The sequence below is a fragment of the Amblyomma americanum genome, chromosome 11 (assembly GCF_052857255.1).
Source record: "Amblyomma americanum isolate KBUSLIRL-KWMA chromosome 11, ASM5285725v1, whole genome shotgun sequence".
Lineage (NCBI taxonomy): Eukaryota > Metazoa > Arthropoda > Arachnida > Ixodida > Ixodidae > Amblyomma > Amblyomma americanum.
The window spans coordinates 622,554-645,040 of record NC_135507.1 but is presented as its reverse complement, the minus strand read 5'-3'; the positions used below and the strand labels follow the sequence as shown (position 1 = coordinate 645,040).

General features: G+C 50.4%; 1 protein-coding gene across 1 annotated transcript in view; it reads left to right on the top strand.

Moving 5' to 3' along the window:
• Window positions 1–1,433: 1,433 nt before the first annotated feature.
• LOC144110216 (uncharacterized) overlaps window positions 1,434–22,487 on the top strand; it is a 71,612-nt gene continuing 50,558 nt past the window's right edge. Inside the window, exon 1 of the mRNA XM_077643054.1 lies at window positions 1,434–1,664. Within this exon, the coding sequence (XP_077499180.1) occupies window positions 1,583–1,664 (82 nt within the window). The 5' untranslated portion in view covers window positions 1,434–1,582. The remainder of the gene's footprint in view (window positions 1,665–22,487) is intronic.

Below are 22,487 nucleotides of genomic sequence, written 5' to 3'. Positions count from 1 at the left end.
GGCATGACAACATGCCGTTTCCTCATCGTGTTCACAGATAAGCGCCAAATAGCCCAACTATGCGCTCTTGTGCAAGTTTGGTAGAAAGATTACGAGAAAGAATTTGACTCAGTCGAAACCTCAGCAGTCATGCATGCAGGCATTGTGGAATCGGGGTGTAGAAGAGCCTTACGTGAAAATACTGGAAGATATCTATAACGACTGCACAGCTAACATAATCCTTCACAAAGTCGTCAATAAAATTTCAACAAGGAAGGCCGTCAGACAGGGAGACACGATCTCGTCAATGCTATTCACTACCTAGGCCGCCGCGGTGGCTCAGTGCTTATGGCGCTCGGCTGCTGACCCGAAAGACGTGGGTTCGATCCCGGCCGCGGCGGTCGAATTTCGATGGAGGCGAAATTCTAGAGGACCGTGTACTGCGCGATGTCAGCGCACGTTAAAGAACCCCAGGTGGTCGAAATTTCCGGAGGCGTTCACTACGGCGTCCCTCATAGTCCGAGTTGCTTTGGGACATTAAACTCCCATAAACCAAACCTATTCACTGCCTGTTTAGAGGAGGCATTCCGGATTGCCTTGTTAAGTCACTCCGGAGATGAGGTTCAATGCTTGATCAGCGAGTTATACAGGAAGAGCAGAAGGGTGTAAAAATTAATTTGCAGAAAACCAATGTAGTGCTCAACAGTAGTAGAAGGAAACGGCAGTTTACAGTTGGTAGCGACGTGCTGGAAACGGTAAGGGAATACGTCTACTTAGGGAAGGTTGTGACCAGAAGTACTTGCTGTTGGGCTAGTGGGTTCATCATAATGTTGCCAGCTAAGGCCGTGCAATGTCCAGAGCATTTCGATGCTGTGCAGTATATATTTTTTCTCTATTTGTCGTGCATTTTTTCACTTCAAACAAATATGCATTTAACTTGGATTTAAACAGCAATTTATTTATTTATTTATTTATTTATGTAGCATCTCAAGCTCTGCATGGGCAGTATTTGCTGCTGCGTGACGGTTGACGAATCGGTTAAAACTAAGCTCATATCATGCACTGCTCTTGAGAATTCATGCGATTGCGTCGCGGGGCACGTGCAGCTAGAGATGTGGAGGAGGCTAATGTGATCCCTGTAACTGAGAGAAGACGTGAAGAGAGGCGCATTCCACGCACGGTGTGGTGCGCTACCGTCCAACAAACCGAAAGCAGGTGTATTTCGTGACCACGGCACCGAGTTATCAAACAGCAGTTCGAGGAACGCGCCATCACCGACGGAGAATTGGAGGGAGGTTCTCGGAACCAATAACGGCAACATTACGCGCGGAATGAAAAAAAAAATGAAAACGGCGGGCGGCTACCGCGCAAGCGCGAGCGCTCTAAAACAAAACCAAAATTCGCAGAAGCGGCTTCGAGGAAGTTGGCAACCCGCGCAGATACTAAACTGCGCCCTCGCGAGCGGCGGCTCGCAGTCGCGGAACCACCAACATGGCAACGAGGTGATAGCAGCCGGCGGCGGCTGTTCGCTACCTCCCAGATCGAAGAACCTCCACGGGGGAACCGAAATGCGATCGGTCCGAACTTGGCTTCAACCATCAGCATGGCTCGCGTGTCGTCCTCGGACTTTGGCTTGTCGGCGGGTTTACTTCTTCTGTGCCTCTCAACTTGGACGAGCGCACTTGGTGAGTGCCTGTTTTCTTCTTTCTCTGCTGCGTGGGCTGCAGCGACCTCCGTTGGCTCCACGAGCCTTGCATTTTGGGCCGGAAGCGTATCGGTGATCGTGGTCGCATGTCTTTCGCCGCTCACACCAGCAGAGTATTTCCTCGGCGCGTCTGCTCTTGCGCAGGGTGCTCCTTTATTTACGGACCGCCAGAGGCTGAGTGGCGCGCGTCGACACGTGACGGCTGCGCTCGCGTTATCAAATTTCGTTAGATTGCAAACTTCATATCTCATCAGATATGCGTCGCTTGGGTACGGCATAGCCGAAAAAGACAGACGCGCACCATGCGGCGGGCAGTCCAGAATATTGGTAAATGAAAGGAAAATATCAATAGAATCGTAACGACTGTAGAAAGCACAGTTTACCTACTTTCATGACCTGTCATCCACAAAACATGCCGAGTTTCTTGCTGTTATCCAACACAGGTATAGACTACAAGGCTCAAGAACTTGTGGCGAAGTTATATTTGCTCTGCTTTTCGAGCTACAGTAAATTTTATGGAGGGTGCGTGTTTGCCGAATTAGTCTCGCTGCATTGCCCACACCATGTCAGTGTTCTCAACCAGAAGTTTATTTTATTATAAAGGCGCTTTACAATTTGGTTGGACGTTTATAAACGCGGCGCGCTGTGCTGGCTTGAGCCTTTAAATGCTGACGAGTGTGATGCCCCTTCTTTTTTGTCAAAAGAGACTGCTTGTTTGGTTTCTCACTTGAAACTGAAGATGTGATAACTGGAAAAGAAGAAGAATATTGCGCCTTGTCAAGAGCAGATACAGTGGCTAGGACGAAGTTTTTCGGCGGCTCACGGGAGTGTTGCGAGATGCGTTGTCACCCTAGCAACCGTTGTGTCATCGCCAACAAGTACGGCCAATATTGGGTTTGGCTGTTTCTAGAGGTGGAGGAAACGCACCGTGAACGACATGTCGCCCCGATTGGAGCTAGCGTCGCAGTCCCTGGTGTCCCCAGCTAAGCTTCTCTTCCCTCCGCAGTACTTATGCTTTTATTTTCCTCGGCCCGCGCCTTTTGTTGCACATTGTGAGCTGCAGGCAGTTCGTCAAATTTTATAGATGTTTGTTTGTTGTTGTTGTAGGGGAGGGATAGTTTCAGGGAGCGGAACGAGTGGAAGGGGCCGGCGCAAGCAATGCACTAATCAGCAGTCTTGCGTGCTGTATGGGCCGATATAGCTGCCTCGACTGGCTCTCAGCCGGTTCCGAAGAGCTTCTCATAGCTCAGTAAACGAATTTCGATCAACAATGAAAAAGAAAATTCGCTAAATTCACCATTGTGCATGCTTGACTAGAAGCTACCCACAGAGCCGCGACGCGTTAAATTTGTGCCTAACAAAGTTTGCAAGTGTTTTGACACCCGCTGTGGGGCCAGTTTGTGCGTCTTACGTGAAAGTAGGGTCACCGTTCAAACATGAGAAGAGGCGGGAAAACACGGCGCTGGTTGGTCGTGACGCAAGGATTTTTCTGGTTGTCGAAGGGAGAAGAAGAAAACAAAGCGAACGGAAGTGCGAAAAACTAAAACCTACGTGTGCAGACGAGTCCAACTAGGGAAGAAATCGGCCATGGATGGATGGATGGATGGATACGGCTGAACCCTTTACATCGGGCGGTGGCTCAAGCCACCTAGCCATGTCTTGTGAAATTTTACTCCTGTCTTGCTTTTAGCCACCAATCAGATAACCTTCGCTTGGTTACTTCTAACCTCTTAAAATCCACTTTCCCCTCACTATCCCTAAACCCCAATGCCTTGGGTAAGTCAGCCCCGCTGCCTTCCACTGTAGGGTGAAGCCCTTTACAGAAAAGTATCAAGTGTTCAGCCGTTTCCTCCTCCTCTCCGCACGCAATGCACAAAGTGTCTATCTCCTGGTACCTGACTCTATACGTCTTAGTCCGCAAAACTCCAGTCCTGGCCTCAAACAGCAAAGAACTTCCCCTACAATTATCATAGATATTTTCTTTGACAATTTCCTGTTTAAAGGTCCGGTATGTTTCCAGTGCCGATTTCGTCAGCATCCCTGTTTTCCACAACGCTCTCTCTGTTCCTTTAACCTTTTTCTTAACCGATAATTGCTGATTTGCCCCCTTACTGCTGTCCAGATATTTGCTTGTCAATTTTCTAGTTCGCTTTCTCCATTTCGTGTCAACATTCTTTATATACAGGTATCTGAAAACTTTCCTAGCCCACCGCTTTTCCTCCATCCTTCTCAATCGTTCCTCAAATGCTATCTTACTGCTAGCCTCTTTGCTCTCGAAAGACGCCCATCCCATATCCCCCTGTACCCCCTGATTTGGTGTATTGCCATGTGCTCCCAAAGCTAACCTCCCTACTCCCCGTTGCCTAATTTCCAGCCTTGCTTGAACATCTGGCCTCATACACAGGACCGCATTCCCGAAGGTCAGGCTAGGGACCATCACCCCTTTCCAGATCCCTCTTACCACCTCATACCTATTGTAATTCCACAGTGCCCTATTTTTCATGACAGCTGCATTCCTACTAGCTTTATTCATTACATATTTTTCATGCTCTGTCAGATACTCAGCACTGTTATTTATCCACACCCCAAGATACTTGTACTCATTCACTACTTTTAGCACGAACTCCTGTATTCTATGCTCGCCGCCCTCTTCATTAAATATCATGACTGCAGATTTTTCCTTACTATACTTGAAGCCTAATCTATCTCCCTCTGTACTGCATATGTCTAACAACTTCTGCAGGTCTTCCTTGTTGTCAGCCATTATCACTATATCGTCCGCGTATATTAGTCCCGGTAATGTCTGTTTAATCAATTCCCCTTGCTTGAAAAAAGATAGGTTGAAGCCTAGTCCACTCCCCTCTAGCTTGGCTTCCAAACCTTGCAGGTACAACATGAACAACAAAGGGGACAGAGGACATCCTTGTCTAAGCCCCCGCTGTATCTCTACAGGCCCTGATACATTTTTTTCCCATTTTATGAGCACTCTGTTACCTCTATATATATCTTAAAAGATTAATTACTCCATTTTCCACATCCAATGTGCCCAATATGTCCCACAAATGCTCCTGAGTAACGTTGTCATAGGCTCCCCTAATATCCAGAAATGCTAGCAATAAGGGCCTATGTTCCTTTTCCGCAATTTCTATACACTGTGTCAATGAAAATAGATTGTCCTCCAACCTCCTTTGTTTCCGGAACCCAGCACTGGTTACGGGACGACAATTTCACGAGTGCCGTTTCACTCGGTGGTCAGTGTATTATAAAAAAAAATATTATAAAAAAAAACGCGGTCAAGAGAAGTATCATGCATAATGTCGTTCTTTGGTCGTCGGTGGTTTTTTTTTCCACTTTGGTTCAATTCTGCGCCTGAAGAAAGGAAACTTGCATACGTTTCCTGCACAAGCATATGTGGTCCTTGTATGACCATCCTATTGACTACACATTCACGATAGCAAGCTCTGCCGTCAAGTGTCCGTAATTAACCATCGCTGCTGAATGAGGTCGCGGCCGAGTTTCGTTGCACGTTGGAGGTGATCAAAATTAATCTGGCGCGTTCCTAGCCGACAGTGTTTGTCTCGTGAAAATGAAAAATTCAGGGGGGGGGGGGGCACTTCGTTGTCCTGAAGTGCGGTGAGGCGAAAGCCTTAGCGCGGTGTTGCTGCTTGTGTCACTGATGTGTGGTTAAGATGCTAATTAAGTGCACAATTGTTTGTGACTCGTAAGTGCTGGAGGGCCTTTGGGAGGCATCCGTCTGATTCGACGCCTTCCGCAAACACTCTCCAGCGTCCTAGACAAGGAGGACTACACATGCGTTGGGTGGAAGTAGCGTAGTCGTTAGCACGCTCGGCTGCGGAACGGAAGTATGGTCGTTCCAATCTCATCGTGCACAAAGATTTCCTGCCGAGTTGAAGAGCGTAACGGACGGACGGACGGGAGAATGAGCCAGTAAAGGCTTTCGCCTTAATAAGCATTGCGCAACACGCTGAACTCGGCTGTGCTGTAAAGTCGCACTTTGACAACGCGTCAAGCTGAGCATTAAGGAAACGACTTGACCTTATTTCGTGCAGCTGTTTGCTCAGACCACCTTATCCGCCATCTTGCTACGGAAGTATGCGCACCATTGCAGACTATAGGGAATATAGGCCGAAGGGCCGAGCGCTTCCCAGGTGAAAGTCGCTTGCGTGCGATCAAGTCGGCAGCTTATCTGTCAACTTATTCGCTCATGCTATGCGCTTAAACATGAGCACAATTATCAGCATTGCATTGGATTTGTAGCGAAATATACACTTAATAGCGTACGTATGATGACAGTTGTGCCGCTAAATTTAAACACTCGCCGATATTGACCGTCTTGTATTGTATTTTAAAAACGCCAATTACAGCACTGCGGTTGTTCGTATACTTCGTGTTACGCAATAGACCGGTCACGTCTCGTGGCATCGAGCGGAAGTGTCGATGCTGTGCGTGGCAGTGTGTGTGTGTGCGTGAGTCACATGACAAGTCATGTCATGACCAGAAGTGGCGTCAGCTAAGCAGAAATTGGCGCCACAGACCGGAAAAGATGTCAGCCAAATGGCGTCGCCAGACCGAAAGTTCGTCGCGCTCAGGCGCCCAGCTACCGCCTCACGTGAACGCACGTAATGGAATGAAGTTCAACTCGAAGGCCGAATCGTCATGTCGCTGCCACGGAGAAGCGTCCCTGTTTCGGCGTTTTGTGTACGTACTGGGCCTCCCAGATAACTTCAAGAATACGCCGCGGCACTCTAAGACGACGCGAGCATGGAGCAAGTCACTTTGTTTTTTTATTGTGCTTAACTGCATCACTGGTCGAGGCTACTAACCAGCTTCGCAAGCAACGAAGATAGGCGAAAAAGGCCGAGGAGAAAGTTGTAGAACAGCCCACTGCAACTTCCGATTGAACAGTTTTTAACTTTGCATCTATTACGTGTCAGCTTTTTGCTTTATCTCACTGCAGATATCCGCGAAATACAAAAAAAAAAATACCTGGGCGCCGCGATTTCAGTTCCGTGTAAGAACGAACAGCTCATTTATCCCGGTGTGCTGCCGCTTAAAAGGCGACAGGGCATGATACGCAGCAGCTGGATGTGCACGATTTACGCCGGCGGTATGCTTCCCTCGCGGCGCTTGATGATAGCGACAATTAAGCAGGTCAGATGTCCTTATCGCCTAATTGCGCTCCCTACGTAATCGCGCAGCCAGCGCGTGCGTCGCAGCCCGGTCACCTTTTAAAAAAGCAGGCCGGGCTAAAATGAACTGTTTGTTAGGCAGAACGTGAGAGCACTGCAACCGTGGCGCGCAAGCGGACATCTCAAGTGACATTTTGTTTGTATTTCGCGAGCATCTGCAGAGAGCGAAAAAAAAAAGAAAGCCGATACGTAATGGATGGAAAGTTCGAAACTGTTCAGGGGGACGCTTCGCGGACCATTCAACAACTTTCTCATTGGCCTTTTTCGCCTATCTTCGTTGCTTGCGAAGTTGGTTAATTGATCTCGACTAATTATGCAGTTAGGTCCAATACAAAAATAGTGTGAGTTGTTTCATACAATAGCCAGCAACATGCATTTGTTGCTAGTAGTACACTCTGGGTGGCTAGTTGATGCATGCTTTTGAAAAAAGGCGATGCGCAAAGCAGACAGCGCAGGAGGAAGACAGACGAAACAAGCGCTTCCTCCTGTGCTAGCAGTCTGCTTTGCGCATCACCCTTCTTCAAAGGCATTTGTTGCTGCATATTTTTAAACTCTGGCTAAAGTTAGCTGGGGCACCCTGTATATCCTCCGCATACATTTACGCTACGACATCTGGTCAATTGTTTTACACTGGCGTCGGTGTGATTTTGGAAAACCCGGTTGCGTTCCGGGGGAGGCCCGGACAATGTCGAGAAGAAGAGCAGGAGTAAAAGAATGCCCGTATTTTTTTATTTCTATTCGCCGACGAAGCACTGGTTCTTGATACCCGCCCCTGAAGTCAGCGCCTCCCTTTGCCAGCTAGTTTTATATTGTATCATCAGTGGCATCGGACACTGTCGACCACATTTTCTCCCAATGCTTGGCTGAGCTAATGTGCGAAATTGTTCACCGCATGCCAGCTTCAACATCAAACTCTTTTACAAACTGTCTGGTTGTTCCCATGCAGCAATCGAAACTTGTTGTATTGTATTCAACGCAACAGTGCAAGTAATTTTGCTTTTTAAATTGTTGGTTGCACGCATACCTTTCGTGTTAACGATTTCAAACTTATGAAAGCTTTCATTATTTTATTTGTAAATATGGCCCGACCATCTGTGCGTTTTTCCCACTTGGCGGTAAGGTTTTGTGGAAAACGCGGCCTTGCTGTCCCGTGCAAGCGTTCGTAGCGTTGCGCCGATCCCTAGACGTCTGCTCCTAGACAGCGGCACCACATCGACGGCGTTTCTGCAAGCGACTTCATCTTACGCGAGCTTCGGCGTGTTCTATGCGCAAACATGCTCGGCAGCACAGACTTGGTGATGTCCCTTGGGGGGAAGTTCGGCCGGGACAGCGTATGGTGTCCAGAACAAGCCTGCTGCTTGACAACCTGTGCTAGTAGTCCTTGCTTTGTTTCACAGCTGGAGACGCTAGCACTGCCAAGAGTGGCGCCGCTGGGGCTGGATGTACGCAACGCGCGCATGCATGCCACTTTCCCGTCTAGCGTTTCAACTCTAAATAACAAGTGCGAGGCTCACTGCTGGGATCTTTTAGGCACCGGTTCATATATATATATACCTCAGCTGATGTGTGTGCCTGAGCCTGCGTAACATTCACGTTGCACAGCGCAGCTAAACTCGTCACTAATGTGGTCTAAATTTGTACGTCGAGAACCGGCCCGCATTAATGGGCGGTCGTAATTCTAACTTTCCAGATGACGTCACACTATATTACGCGTGCTGCCTTATTGCGTGGGCTGGTGTTTCATGCCAGGCAAATTCAGATCGTCCCTTGATTCCTTAGACGTCAGCTTGACCAAGTTCCTTCACCTTATCCGTGTCGTCGACGTATATGTTAGACAGGAACCTCGTGCAAACGGCCTATACCACAACGGCGCTGGTCACGTGACAGTATGTGCTGTGAATAACAGCTTTCGCTGCAAAATCAATCAGGAATTCAAGTCTGCGGTCCCTGGCACAAGAAATTCTTTACTGCGCGGATAGTATATGATCACTTCCGCCAGGACACCCACGGGTCAGCGCAGCCATGCGCGGAATGGTTGCGTCATGACCAGAGGGAAAAAAAAGCGAGGGAAGCAGGTTAGCTTATTTGTAACGTATAGCATAGACGAAGGGGAAAAAATGGCAGAAGATCGCATCCCCGAATGCACGACGGAAACAGTGCCTGCGTTTCGGTGCCCCGGCGGGTGCTTTGACCGCAAGATGCGCTGGTCTGGAACTGGGGAGAAGAACGAGACTGCTTGTTCTGGGCGCCGACGTGTTGTCCCCTCTCTGGATTGGACATTTCTGTGGTGCAGATCTCGGGCGTGCCTGTAGCGGCCCGTTTAGGGGAAAAAGCCGACGCAGCAACGATACTCATTTGCGGTGAGCGTCCACCCTTTGTTTTGGCACCTTCGGCCGCAGAGCTTCGCTGGGCTGGAAAAAAAAAACGCGCTGCTTTCTATGCGGGCAGCGCACAGCTCTCACCACCCCACGTACCTCAAAGCGCGATTGAGTTGTCCAGGGAGCCAGTTATGCGCCTTTCCGTTCCTCAAACCACAAATTACCACGGTACGATTTTTTTTACGCAGCCCCGATTACAGGTCGCCTGTTCCAATCCCTGCCGCGAGGTAGGCTCTAACTTATCTGGTACGTTTATGCTGCAAGAAACGCTGAATCGTGTGACCCGTCCGGTCCATTCTGGGGCAAACAGTTGCATGATACGGTTCTTTGCGCAGCCCCCGACTATTTCCGACACGTGCTGACTGAGCTGTATACGCTGTCGCATAAAATGCCGCTTAATGCCAGCCACGTTAATTGGCCATTGGTGCAATAATAGTAATAATAAATGTGCTTTTTGCGGATAGGAAATGGCGCAGTATCTGTCTCATACATCGTTGGACACCTGAACCACGCCGTAAGGGAAGGGATAAAGGAGGGAGTGAAAGAAGGGGTGCCGTAGTGGAGGGCTCCGGAATAATTTCCACCACCTGAGGATCTTCAACGTGCACTGACATCGCACAGCACACGGGTGCCTTAGCGTTTCGCCTCCATCGAAACGCGGCCGCCGCGGAAGGATTCTAACCCGGGTACGGATCCGGCTCAGTAGACGAGCGCCCTAACCACTGAGCCACCGCTGCGGTCGAAACCACGATACGAAGGGGAGTGGTGGCTACATTAGCTGACAGTGCGCCCTTTTCATACGTCCTCTCTGTGCACATGTCTCTGCTGCGCTTGCGACGTTTGCGACGGATGGCCGTCAGGCGCCAGCTGCGTGCTTCCACATAAGGACCTCTTACTTTGTGTTTCTATATGTCGTTGCCCGGGGCAGCTGTTCTTGTCCCCAGCATTTTTGTTCTTTCCAAGTGATGGAAAATCCAATGGAAGGTGGAATGCTGCGCGTACTGTGCTGCTTAGTCCGAGCTTAGTTGCGAATAAATTGAATGAACTGTCTATTCAGAAAAGGGGGCTAATTGGGTCGTTAAGGAAGGGGAAAGTAGAGGCCTATTGATACACTAAAGGGCGGCATGGGTGGTCTAGCCACGCTTACACTTATCTTAGCACATTTGCCAATATCTTCCAAGGTGCCGTTCGCTCCGGCACTGGTCAGTGCACGAAATTCCTCGCCATCGGTGGGCTGCGGAACTCTGCCAGACTAGGTGGCACAGGCCAGCACGTCTACGTTGCCAGCGAGGGCCATTTGCGGATCATGTTTGGCGATGATCTGCTCATGCCGTGCGAGAGCAGCCGAGGTAACCCGGTGGTGTAACGGCCGCAAGTCGTGCACGGCTCCCCTGTTTGGCACGCTCCAGTCTGCACGTTATGACGGCCAACTTGTTGGACATATCAGCAGGGTCGTCGGTAACGGCGGGGTATTACAGCGGAGCAAGGAACGAGACCCGCTCCCGAGCCGCGCTGTGAGCGGACTGGTTCCCGTCGTCATCGCCCGTGTGTCCAGGGTGGTTGAGGGGGCCCTGGTTATAGTCTGCCGTGCTGTTGGGTGCGCCGAGAATGGTTTGTGGAGCTTCGTGCGAATCGGAGAGTATTGGGATTTTGCGCGACATGTCAGCGCACAAAAGACAGGCAAATAATTCAGGACTGGCCTACTATGTACATGAAGGCGCGGTGGAAGGGGAGACAATACGACAATGGAGGGTACAAAAGTGAATTAACCCTTTCTAAGCTTATCTAAAAACATGCATTCATTCTTGCGAATGACAATCGACGGGGTGCTAACACAATAACTCCGGCTTTGTCTAATCCCGCGGGCTTCTAGCTATTCACGGCAGTCTTATCTTTGCTTGTACATAATATCTGAGTGTCTTGGAGCTTTGCTTCACAAATTTTCTGCTCTTCTTTGCCACAGTCCTTGCAGTGATGAGGCAAATGTGACCCGGTACCATTTCCTAGCGAACGTTTATGATCCATCAGACGTTCATTGATACGTCGTACCTCCCCGCAATTCAGCGGATGCTGTAAACTACTCCCACAGCTCAAAAGGGCATTCTGTTGGCTTGGCATTATCAGTTTCAATCTTACTGCGCCCTCCTCGCTCTCTCTTTTTTCACCTTTTTCAGGGATGCTTCCGTGAGAGAACTTAGCACCAGGGAAGGAAAGCCTGCCTGTTTAAGCTTTTGCATCTGTGCGTCAAAGCTTTGGCGTGATTGCTTTAGAGCGGATTCAAGGCACATGATGGCAGTGACACGTTTCACAGTTTTCGACTGCGCCGAATCGTACGGCAACCATTCCTCGCGGGCGCGAGGACTTTTCTTTCTCTGTGTGTTGTGCGCTTCAGCTACTCAAGCTGTGCACCAACTTGCGCCGGAACGTGTTCTACTGCAGTTTGTAGCAGTGGATTGCCGGCCAGAACGTTTTCCACCTGCAGTAGAGCGCCGTACATAGCGAGCAGTTCCCCTTCCTTTATGCACCCGTCGGGTGCACGAATAGTACGGCAGCCACCGAAATTGCGATTGTCACGGCTGCGCCCTGCCATTGATACGACGCCGTCTTTCAGGGATGCATCTGCGTGTATGTCCTCCTCATCCCGATCAGCGGCCGTGTGTCGAGCTAGGCTTTCAGCCGCGCCGCCGCTTGTGCTTTGGACGGAGCCGTACGTCTGCAGCGGCCGATGTGTGGACGAAGCCAGGGCGGTGCCGGCCGGCCTTCACCAACCGGTGCAGAGGGATGGCGGTCCCAGCGTTCCGCAGCGCGTCCCTGTTTCGTGCCGAGTTACAGCTTCCTCAATGATTTTGTGTATAGGAGGAAGGGCCACCGCTTCCTCTAGAGCCGTGATGCGCGTATGCCGTGGTAGACCCGTTACGGTGCGTAACGTGGCCCTGTGCAGACGAGCTAGGTCTTCGTGGTCACTTCGTACGCGGGGGCGCCGTAGAGAATCGTGCCGACTGCTACCGTGCGAGCCAGCGTCTGACAAGCCTCCTGCCTTGCCCCACCGTACTTGTTTGACATGCGAGCGATTAGATGTAGGGCGCTCTTCCAGGTGTTCCTGAGGCGTTTGATCCAAGCATATACGAGGTCTGTTCCAGCTGTTGACGGGCACACCGAGAAGCTTGAGTGATCCGTTACGAGATGTGAGCACCTGACCTGCCATGAGAAGACGCAACTGTTGGGACGCGTTAGTGCGAGTCCTGCATCAGTGCTGAGAAATTCAGTCTTCTCAGGTGCTAGTTCGAGGCCTAGCTCTGTTAGTGAGGTCTCCAGGTTATGCACCGCTGCCTGCAGCTCGGCTTGCATGTGATCAGCGGACTCAGAATCATTGGCCTCGACCCACACTGTTACGTCGTCCGCGTAGATCGCGAACCTTGCTGCTCTGCCTTGTTCAAGGCGTCTTTCTGCCTTCGCCACTGCCAAGTTAAAGAGTAAAGGGCCGATGATTGAGCCCTGTGGAACTCCCCTGTCGAGGTGGTATCAGCGAGGGGTCCAATCTTGGGTGCCACAGTTGAGACGTACGGGTCTGCTCTGGAGAAAGTTGCGTAGCCAGTTAAGCGCCTATTGACTGGGGTAGGCCTGGGCAAGCTCCGCAAGGATGACATTGTGATCGACGTTGTCAAAAACTTCTCTCATGTCGACCGCGAGGACGTAATCAGGCACGACCTTCGATTAATGACTCACCGAAGCAGCCATAAGCAAACTTGTGTTCTCAAATTGGGGCTAAAGCCTGTCTGCGCAGGATGGTAGCAAGTTGTGGCGTATTCCAGGTAATATTCAATCCTATTGTTGATTAGTCGCTCAATCAATTTGCAGACGTTGGAAGTGAGAACAATTGGTCTGAGGTTGGAAATGGTAGAAGGATCTTTTCCAGGTTTTGGGAAGCGCGAGAACCATGTATGCCCTTCCGGGGATGTTCACGTATCCTGCTGTAGAACATAAGGCAAAGGTCACGGATGAAGTTATAGTAACTACTCAGGCTGCACTCCTCGTACGCGCAGATTGCGAGGCGACGCAGATCCGCCTTTCTGGAGCCAGTAATGAACATCCAGAGGTCATTGTGAAGATGAGGTCACCGGGCCGTAGACCCATAATTTTGGTGTCTGTTTACGACAGGCCTCTGCACCACACATCTCAGAGTGGACAGTTATGAATGGCTTCAGCAACTGATTGCAGCCGATCACCACAGTCCAGTTATTGTTGGCAGTGACTTCAATGCGAAAAACGTTCTGTGGGGTTACTCCACGACCGACTGCAGGGGGCGTCGTCTTGAAAAAGCCATGTAGTTTTCTGACTTATGCCTTTGCAACGAGCCACATGTGCCCACGTGTGCCGGCCTCCACGCTAGACAAACCGACACTGCACCGGACTTTACTCTTGCAACCCTTGACGCGGTACAACACTGGGAAATTTTAGACACTACGTGGAACAGTGATAACTTCCCCATTGCCATTCGTGTCAACAAACGGCTTCGAGCCAAGAAGACGTTGCCCTCACTTCATTGGCAGCGCTTTCGTGAATTGTCGCAACATAGCTTCCAACAATTTGTCCATGAAGTTACCACAGCTAAAGCGATGGCGACAAAAGAAACAGAATGTAGCGACACAACAGCTCATCTCGACAACCACTTAGTCAACCTTCGGAAACGTGCCTCTGTCCTCACGAACCGCTACCGTACACGCGGCAAGCGCCACAAGGATCTTCGAAAACTTCGTCGCCTTTACAATACCATACGCGACTGCACAGTTCGCCTAGACGGAGAAAACGCACCACGCCTGCGCTGAGATGGGGCAAGAGAAAGGGCTCTGTAAACTGGGCCATTTACAGAAGGAGCATAGCATAGCGGGCGGGTTGGTATTGCATCTTATAGAAACGAAACAGCGCAAATATAAAACGAAGGATCAGAAAAGGCGATGCACGGACACGCGCTGACTTACAACTGACTGTTTTAATCGGAAGACCACATATAAATAATCTCTAATCGCCGCGTCACAGCCTCGCGTAATCATCGCAAACTTACTAGCCTGAAAAGAAAGGAAGACAACAATTGCTGAAGCGTAATCACCTACAGGCTCCCACGTTGTTCCAACAGCCATATCTCGCGCTTAGACAAGGCCATCGAAGTGCTGCTCACACACGAGTCAGCTTCTGTGATGATACGCCTCTACTACTTCTCGTACTAGTTGCTCTTTATGACGACACAGCACAACAGTGTTGTCAGAGTACGGAGTGCACAGGCAGTATTTGCCAACTTTGACGAACAAGAGCCTCCCAAAGAATTTGCGTGTTGGAACACGCTAATTCTTTGGGAGGCTCTTGTTCGTCAAAGTTGGCAAATCCTGTCTGTGCACTCCGTACTTTGGTTTATGGTATATGGGGGTTTAACGTCCCAAAGCGACTCAGGCTATGAGGGACGCCGTAGTGAAGGTCTCCGGAAATTTAGACCACCTGGGGTTCTTTAACGTGCACTGACATCGCACAGTACACGGGCCTCTAGAATTTCGCATCCATCGAAATTCGACCGCCGCGGCCGGGATCGAACCCGCGTCTTTCGGGCCGGCAGCCGAGCGCCGTAACCATTCAGCCACCGCGGCGGCATTACTCCGTACTCTGACAACACTTTGGTGCTGTATCGTCATAAAGGGCAACTATAGTACGGGAAGTAGTAGAGGCGTATCATGTCTTCTCAGAAGCTGACTCGTGTGTGAGCAGCACTTCGATGGCCTTGTCTAAGCGCGAGATATGGCTGTTGGAACAACGTGGGAGCCTGTAGGCGATTACGCTTCAGCAATTGGTGTCTTCCTTTCTCTTTAGGCTATTAAGTTTGCGATGATGACGCGAGGCTGTGATGCAGCGATTAGAGATTTTCCGATTAAAACAGTCAGCTGTAAGTCAGCGCCTGTCCGTGCACCTCTTTTTCCGGTCCTTCGTTTTAGTTGCGCTGTTTCGTTCGCATAACTTACAGAAGCGTGGCTGAAAAAAGGAACAAGCGGACTTCCATTTCCGCAGAGCTCTTCTTGCAACAGCCGATGTCCTCGGTAGAGAAGCAACTTATTCGGACCTTCTTTCCGCGCGCTGCAGACCAACCTCCTGATAACCTTCTTCCCGTTACTGCGTCTACGCTAGATCCCGAACTTGACAAGCCGTCCACAGTAGGAGAACTGCCGGCGGCGCTCGCTCTAGGGAAGAGCCACTCGGCCCCAAGGTACGACGGCGTCACCTGGCAGATGCTTAAGAATCTTAGTGATGCCACCAAAACCGATTAATTGAAATATAAACAAGCTGACAGTGGCTTAACGTGGAGGTGAGCAAAAAGCAAGGACAAGGCGTGCTAAGCGTCCGAGGCTCGTCCATGACAGCTCCGCTTCACGCTCGCGACAGCCGTTCTATAAATGTGGATTAGCTCAGCTAATCCAGGATATACAAAGCGAAAGCTGTCGGCGTTCATTGTGTTCGTTGGCAACGGTAGTCTAGACGCCGATGATTTTGAGGAAAGGAGGAGCGCATAACTGGATCCCTGGGGGTTTGTGCGGCGGAGGGAAAGGGCGTCTTTCCAGGCGAAAGTTGTGTGTTATGTCGTGGAATGAGTTGAGGCCATCCTTCGAGAAACTCGCCTCAGAGGAGCCCGGCCGACGAAACCTCGGGCATAATCGTGGGCTGTCTCGTTCCCCGGGTTGCTCGAGTGGGCACAGCTCGATCTCCCTTGCGGGGGTGTGGAAAGAGATCCTCGCTAAGTTGCGTATGGCTGCTTTTGAATCGCTGAATGCAATGTCAGCCGAGGTGCTGGCAACGGCTAATGCGGAGGAGGGTACCGTGTCAGGGGCGAACCGCGGTCACGGCGCGTACGCTTTGTTCGGTGTTGTAGATATTCCGCCGCGTCCGCGTAAGCAGCCGCGGAAGGTGGAAGGTGATCCACATTTATTGGAGGTCCCGGTAGCCGCGGCCGGTGAGCCGGCGGAGCGGGCTGTTGACGTTGATGGGGTTGCCGAATGCGTTCTGTTCGGCGCGAGCCAGATCGCGCTTCCAGCTTCACCAGCGCCGCTACAAGTCCTTGTATTTGGCGTGTAAGGCGCCTTCCCTCGTGGTGCGTAGGGTGCTTGTTCTTCGTTAGGGGTTCAGCGTTGGTCTTTATACGGTGCACGATTGCCCTACCTGCCTTGGATCGCGTGAGACGTGCGTATTGTGAGGTGAGGTATGCCTCGCACAGTTCGGGTAGTGTGTGTTGTGTATGCCAAGGACTAGCAATCTGGCGGTACGCGTGTTGTGCGGAAGACTGAGTGCTGTCCTGTAAGCTTGACGGAGGAGGCATTCTATCTTGATCTTCTCCGCTTGAAAGAGTGCGGGTACGGCAGAGTGCACACGAACGAAAGAATTGTTTGACCCCTTTCAGCATTCAAGTGATGTTATTAAGCGATTTTTTCTTAGCAAGATTACGTAATATTGCACTCAGTTTAAACCTATACCTGTTATTATTTTTTTTCGTTTCCCCGTGACCAGTTATTTGTTTTTCTAATACCTATGTTTGTGCTGCAATGCATAGCGCTGCTTTTTTACAAAGTGTTTTGTTATTTTTTTTTCAGTGTTTATTTGGAAAATTGAAAATCTCTGCCTGTGTACTGTACTGCCAAGTTGATAAAGGGGGCAGGACCTCTGTCAAGCTTACGAGCTTTTAGTCCTGTCGCCTTCTCTGTCCTAGAGAAAATAAAGACAATGAAATGAACCTACTGAGGACGAATGCCTGGATCAGTCGGCAGAGGTCGTTCTCATGCCGCGTCTCTAGAATACAGGAGTTCGTGCTAAAAGTAGTGAATGAGTACAAGTATCTTGGGGTGTGGATAAATAACAGTTCTGAGTATCTGACAGAGCATGAAAAATATGTAATGAATAAAGCTAGTAGGAATGCAGCTGTCATGAAAAATAGGGCACTGTGGAATTACAATAGGTATGAGGTGGTAAGAGGGACCTGGAAAGGGGTGATGGTCCCTAGCCTGACCTTCGGTAATGCGGTCCTGTGTTTGAGGCCAGATGTTCAAACAAGGCTAGAAATTAAACAACGGGGAGTAGGGAGGTTAGCTTTGGGAGCACATGGCAATACACCAAATCAGGGGGTACAGGGTGATATGGGATGGGCGTCTTTCGAGAGCAGAGTGGCTAGCAGTAAGATAGCATTTGAGGAACGATTGAGAAAAATGGAGGAAAAGCAGTGGGCTAGGAAAGTTTTCAGATACCTGTATATAAAGAATGTTGACACGAAATGGAGAAAGCGAACTAGAAAATTGACAAGCAAATATCTGGACAGCAGTAAGGGGGCAAATCAGCAATTATCGGTTAAGAAAAAGGTTAAAGAAACAGAGAGAGCTCTGTGGAAAACAGGGATGCTGACGAAATCGGCACTGGGAACATACCGGACCTTTAAACAGGAAATTGTCAAAGAAAATATCTATGATAATTGTAGGGGAAGCTCTTTGTTGTTTGAGGCCAGGACTGGAGTTTTGCGGACTAAGACGTATAGAGTCGTACCAGGAGATAGACACTTTGTGCATTGCGTACGGAGAGGAGGAGGAAACGGCTGAACACTTGATTCTTTTCTGTAAAGGGCTTCACCGTACAGTGGAAAGCAGCGGGGCTGACTTACCCAAGGCATTGGGGTTTAGGGATAGTGAAGGGAAAGTGGATTTTAAGAGGTTAGAAGTAACCAAGCGAAGGTTATCTGATTGGTGGCTAAAAGCAAGACAGAGTAAAATTTCACAAGAAATGGCTAGGTGGCTTGAGCCACCGCCCGATTTAAAGGGTTCAGCCGTATCCATCCATCCATCCATCCATCCATCCATCCATCCATCCATCCATCCATCCATCCATCCATCCATCCATCCGTACATCCATCCATACATCCATCCATCCACCCATCCATCCATCCATCCATCCATCCATCCATACATACATACATACATACATACATACATACATACATACATACATACATACATACATACATACATACATACATACATACATACATACATACATCTTGTTGGCTATTCGTCGTATGAGCCGGTTGGTTTCATTCACCGTGGCGGTCAATTTGCCTATGGTTTCGTTATTCCTGCAGTTGCTCTGAATGAGTATCCCGAGAATTCTTATGGTAGGTACTTCTTTGATAGGGCGTCCTCCTACAGTTATGTGTAGTGGAAGGGGGGGTGTCTGGTCTCTGAGGCTGCCTCTCAATCTGTCTGTGAGCACCAGCAATTCCGATTTGGGATGCGAGCATTCGGACCCAAGCCGTGCGACTCGATGATGTTCACTGCTTCCTGCAGCGTCTCCTCTATTTGGCCGTCGCTCCCCGTGGACATCCACAGGTGACATCGTCCGCGTACAAGCTGTGTTGCAGATACTCGATTGCGGCCACTTTCGGGGGTAGCGTGATCAGGGTGAGGCTGAACAGGAAGGGCGACAGGGCCGAGCCTTGCCTCTGCTTCCTTGGGGGATGGGATCCGAGGTGACACATCCAGCGACAGCTCGGCCGTTCTCACCGCTGGGTCGATTCGCGAGAGGTTTGTGAGAATGGCTTCGTGCGAGACGTTGTCGAAGGCGTTTTTAAGGTCTAAACCCAAGATGGCCCTCGTGCCTTTCCTGTATGTGAGGTCTAGGACGTCCCTCAAGAGTTTGAGCCTGACGTCTTGCGTGGTTGGGTTCGCTCTGAATCCTACCATCGTCTGTGGGATGAGGTCGCGGTCTTGTGCGTAGCTTTGTAGCCTCTTGAGGATAACGTGTTCCATGAGGTTTCCCACGCACGACGTTTTACGGTGTGCGCCTGCGCTGGTCTGAGAGTATTTAAGCTGTGTGTGTGACTCTGAATAAACAGTTGTAAGTCAGCGCTGTGTTCGTCCTTCTTCTTTTCTGTCTTCTGTCTTCTTTTCCTTGGCTAAAAACGTGCCGTTGCGCTGAAGAACTATGAACTTCAATCAACGACGTTAAGGATATGGGGCGTAGGTTTTCTATGAAGAATTTTTTTGCCTGGCTTCAGGATGAATGTGACCGTGGCGTGTCTCCGTACCTGCAGGATGTCGCCTTCCCTAGTGTCTTATTGGTTACTCCATCCGGCCCTGCCGCTGAAGTGGTGCGGAGTTGACCGAGTGCGAACCACACTTCGGCGTCCGTGATGTCCGCGCGCTTCTAGGGACTCGTTAGGGAGTCCCTCGGACGCAAGAAGCCGGTCTGTGTGCGACGTGTTAAGGCATCGGTTGCGCAGGTCTGCAAGCAGCTCTGCGTCCGTGACCTGATATTGGTGTATGAGCTGAGCAAGTTGATTACGTTGGGTGGGCTTTGCCTGCGTGGGATCTAGCTGGTGTCAGAGCAGGAGCCACGTTTTCGTGCTTCGCAGTTGTCCGCTTAGACGGTCGCATATCTGTCCCCATTGTTGTTTCTCCAGTTCTAGCGTGTACGCTTCGATCTGTCTTTCCAGCTGCTCTGCTCGCCGTCTGAGCTGTTGTGACGCTGGGCCTTCCAGCGTTTGAGTATGCTGGCATTCGCCTCCCACATGCGCAGGAGTTTCGTGTCCGTCGTTTGATGTGGGTCCGTAGTTTGTGCGTCTACCGTGGTGGCTGAGACGTCCTCTTTGAGCGTGCGAGTCTACTCAGCGATGTCGTCTATGTGCGTAGATGCGGTTTGTTCCCGGAGGCGTCTGGATCTGTCTGAGTCCGTGATTCTGGTGCGCGCAGTTGGGGTTTGTGTGGCGTGGTATTGAAAGTCGTGAGACGACGTAGTGGTCGCTTCCCAGCGTGTGTCCGGTGTTTGACCATTGCGCTTCACGCACGGTTTTGGTGAGGTCTGGCGATGTGTCCGCACTAACACTATACTGCCGATTCGCGTCACCGCGTGGGGGTCGTTTAGAATTATGAGGCCTAAGTTTTGTATTGTCCGCCACAGCCTTTGGGGTTGGTATTGCGTTAACCCCAAGCCGAATGGTGAGCGTGGAAGTCGCCCACCACTAAGAGTTGGGCTGTGGCCGCCAAGCGCGTGGCTTCTTGGAGGAGGTCAGGAATTCCCAGCCCTCTGTCCTTTAAAGGCGAGCTACAGATTCAGTGCGAAGAGGTTGGCGTCCCCCTTCTTCCTGGGTACGATTTCGAAGAGCGTGTACTGCGCACTCGAACTATGTGGTATGTTGGATCGCGGTTATGTTCCTCTGGACGAGCGTCGCGGTGACCGTCGCCGTCGAGTGGGTGAAGGCTTTAAAGAAGGCTTGTTTGCCGAGCGTTGAACGTGGAGCTGCAGCAGGCTGCCCCGCACGTTGCGGAACCCCCTGCAGTTCCATCGCCATACGCTAATTTGCCGCTGTCGAGGGGCCATGTTGCGGCGCACTAGGGGAGCTACATGAGCGGGAGACGAGCGTCGACTGCCGGTCCAAGAATTGACTTCTGCTGTACACTCAGACTGACGGCGGTTAGAATGGGTGTAGGTTTGAGAGAGAGCTTTGAAGTCCTGCCATTTCTCGACGCATGGCTGCGATTACCTCCTCTAGCAGCGCCTTTTCCCGAGCAATGGCATTGGAGGCCATGGCCGCACAGCTCACCTGTTTTCCGGAGCGGCGTTCCTTCGGCTGGTACTCGGACACCTGCTTGGGCCGGTCGGTGGGACTCGTTTATCAGCTTGTGCCCGTTCGGTGTTTGGTTGGAGCTTTCCTTGGAGCGGGGCTATCCCGGTTGCGGGAAAGTGTCGATAAAGCTCATCGAGTGACACTTAGGCGAATGTTATTCGTGGAAAGTGACACTAAATGCGCCCGTGTGGAAGGGGCATAACCGTTCAACCGCATTGGTGCGCATGTTATGTCTTTGCTTGCTTTTGTGTTAATTCTAAAAACCGAATAGCTTGAGCATGCCGTGGAAACCTTAGCTCCGAGCATGTATTAGCCATGCGTCAAAACGAGACATTTATGTTGTGATGACCTTTGGTGCTAATTTGCTATCGAGCCCAGCTCCTCTATGTAAGACGAACTACGATAAAAAAAATAGCAAAGAACAAGTAAGCGACAACAGTTGGCAGGGCACTCGTATTGTTCAAGTCGTGTGCTCCACAAATCGCAAGATCGACAGGAAAATTGTATCGGCTCGTGGCAGATTGAAGTGATGTACAGGGGTGGTTAATTCCCAGGCCGCTCCGACCGAGCCAGGAGCGCCTGCTCTCCGCTGCCGCGGCGCTGCCATGGTGGCTGGTGCTACGAGGGGGATACTGGTCCCGACGTGTGTTGGCCCTTTGGCCATCACTCACCAGGGGAGGGGGGAAGTGCGGGCCTGGGCGCACGCCGGCTTCGAGAGTGTACGCTGAGAGTCCCTCTCTCTTTCTTGCTCCCCTTGCTAAAACAAAGCTGTTGCGGCGTGCGCCTTCACGGTTCGACATCGAACTGCGCTTCGATTTAGAAGACGGAAACTTCTCACAGAGTAACGCAGAATGCTGGCGGGCATGCTTCGACACCATCTGCCGGGCTATAGTTGGTTGCGATCCATATGTGCCAGCAGCGCGAACACAAAACTAGGAAGAATGAGAAGATAGTACAGAGCGCTGAACTTCCAACTTTTATTTGAACAAAAGCTGAACCTCCACTTATATCCACACACCAGGTAAAAGCCCACCAGGACCCACACGATGTGCAGGGCATCAAAAGATAGCAAAAATCACACTCAACCCTGCTTTTTTTTTTCAGTCTTTTTACACTTGTCATTCGTGCTTCATATCATAGAACTCATTGTATAGTGGAAGTGGTAAGAAAATACGTCAACGTTGGGCAGGTAACGACAGGTGATCGGGATCATGAGAGGGAGATAACTAGAAGGATAAGAATGAGGTGGAACGCATATGGCAAGTTAGACTCAGATCATGAATAGCAGGCTACCAATATCCCTCAAGAGAAAAGTGTACAACAGCTGTATATTACAGGTACTCACCTACGGGGCAGAAACGTGGAGGCTAGCGAAAACGGTTCAGCTTAAGTTGAGGACAACGCAACGAACGAGGCATGGAAATGGAAATGATAGGTGTAACATTAAGAGACGGGAAGCGGGCAGAGTGGATGAGGTAACAAACGCGGGTTAATGACATCCTAGTCGAAATCAAGAGGAAGGAATGGGCTTGGGCAAGGCATGTAATGCGAAGGCAAGGTAACCGCTAGTCCTTAAGGGT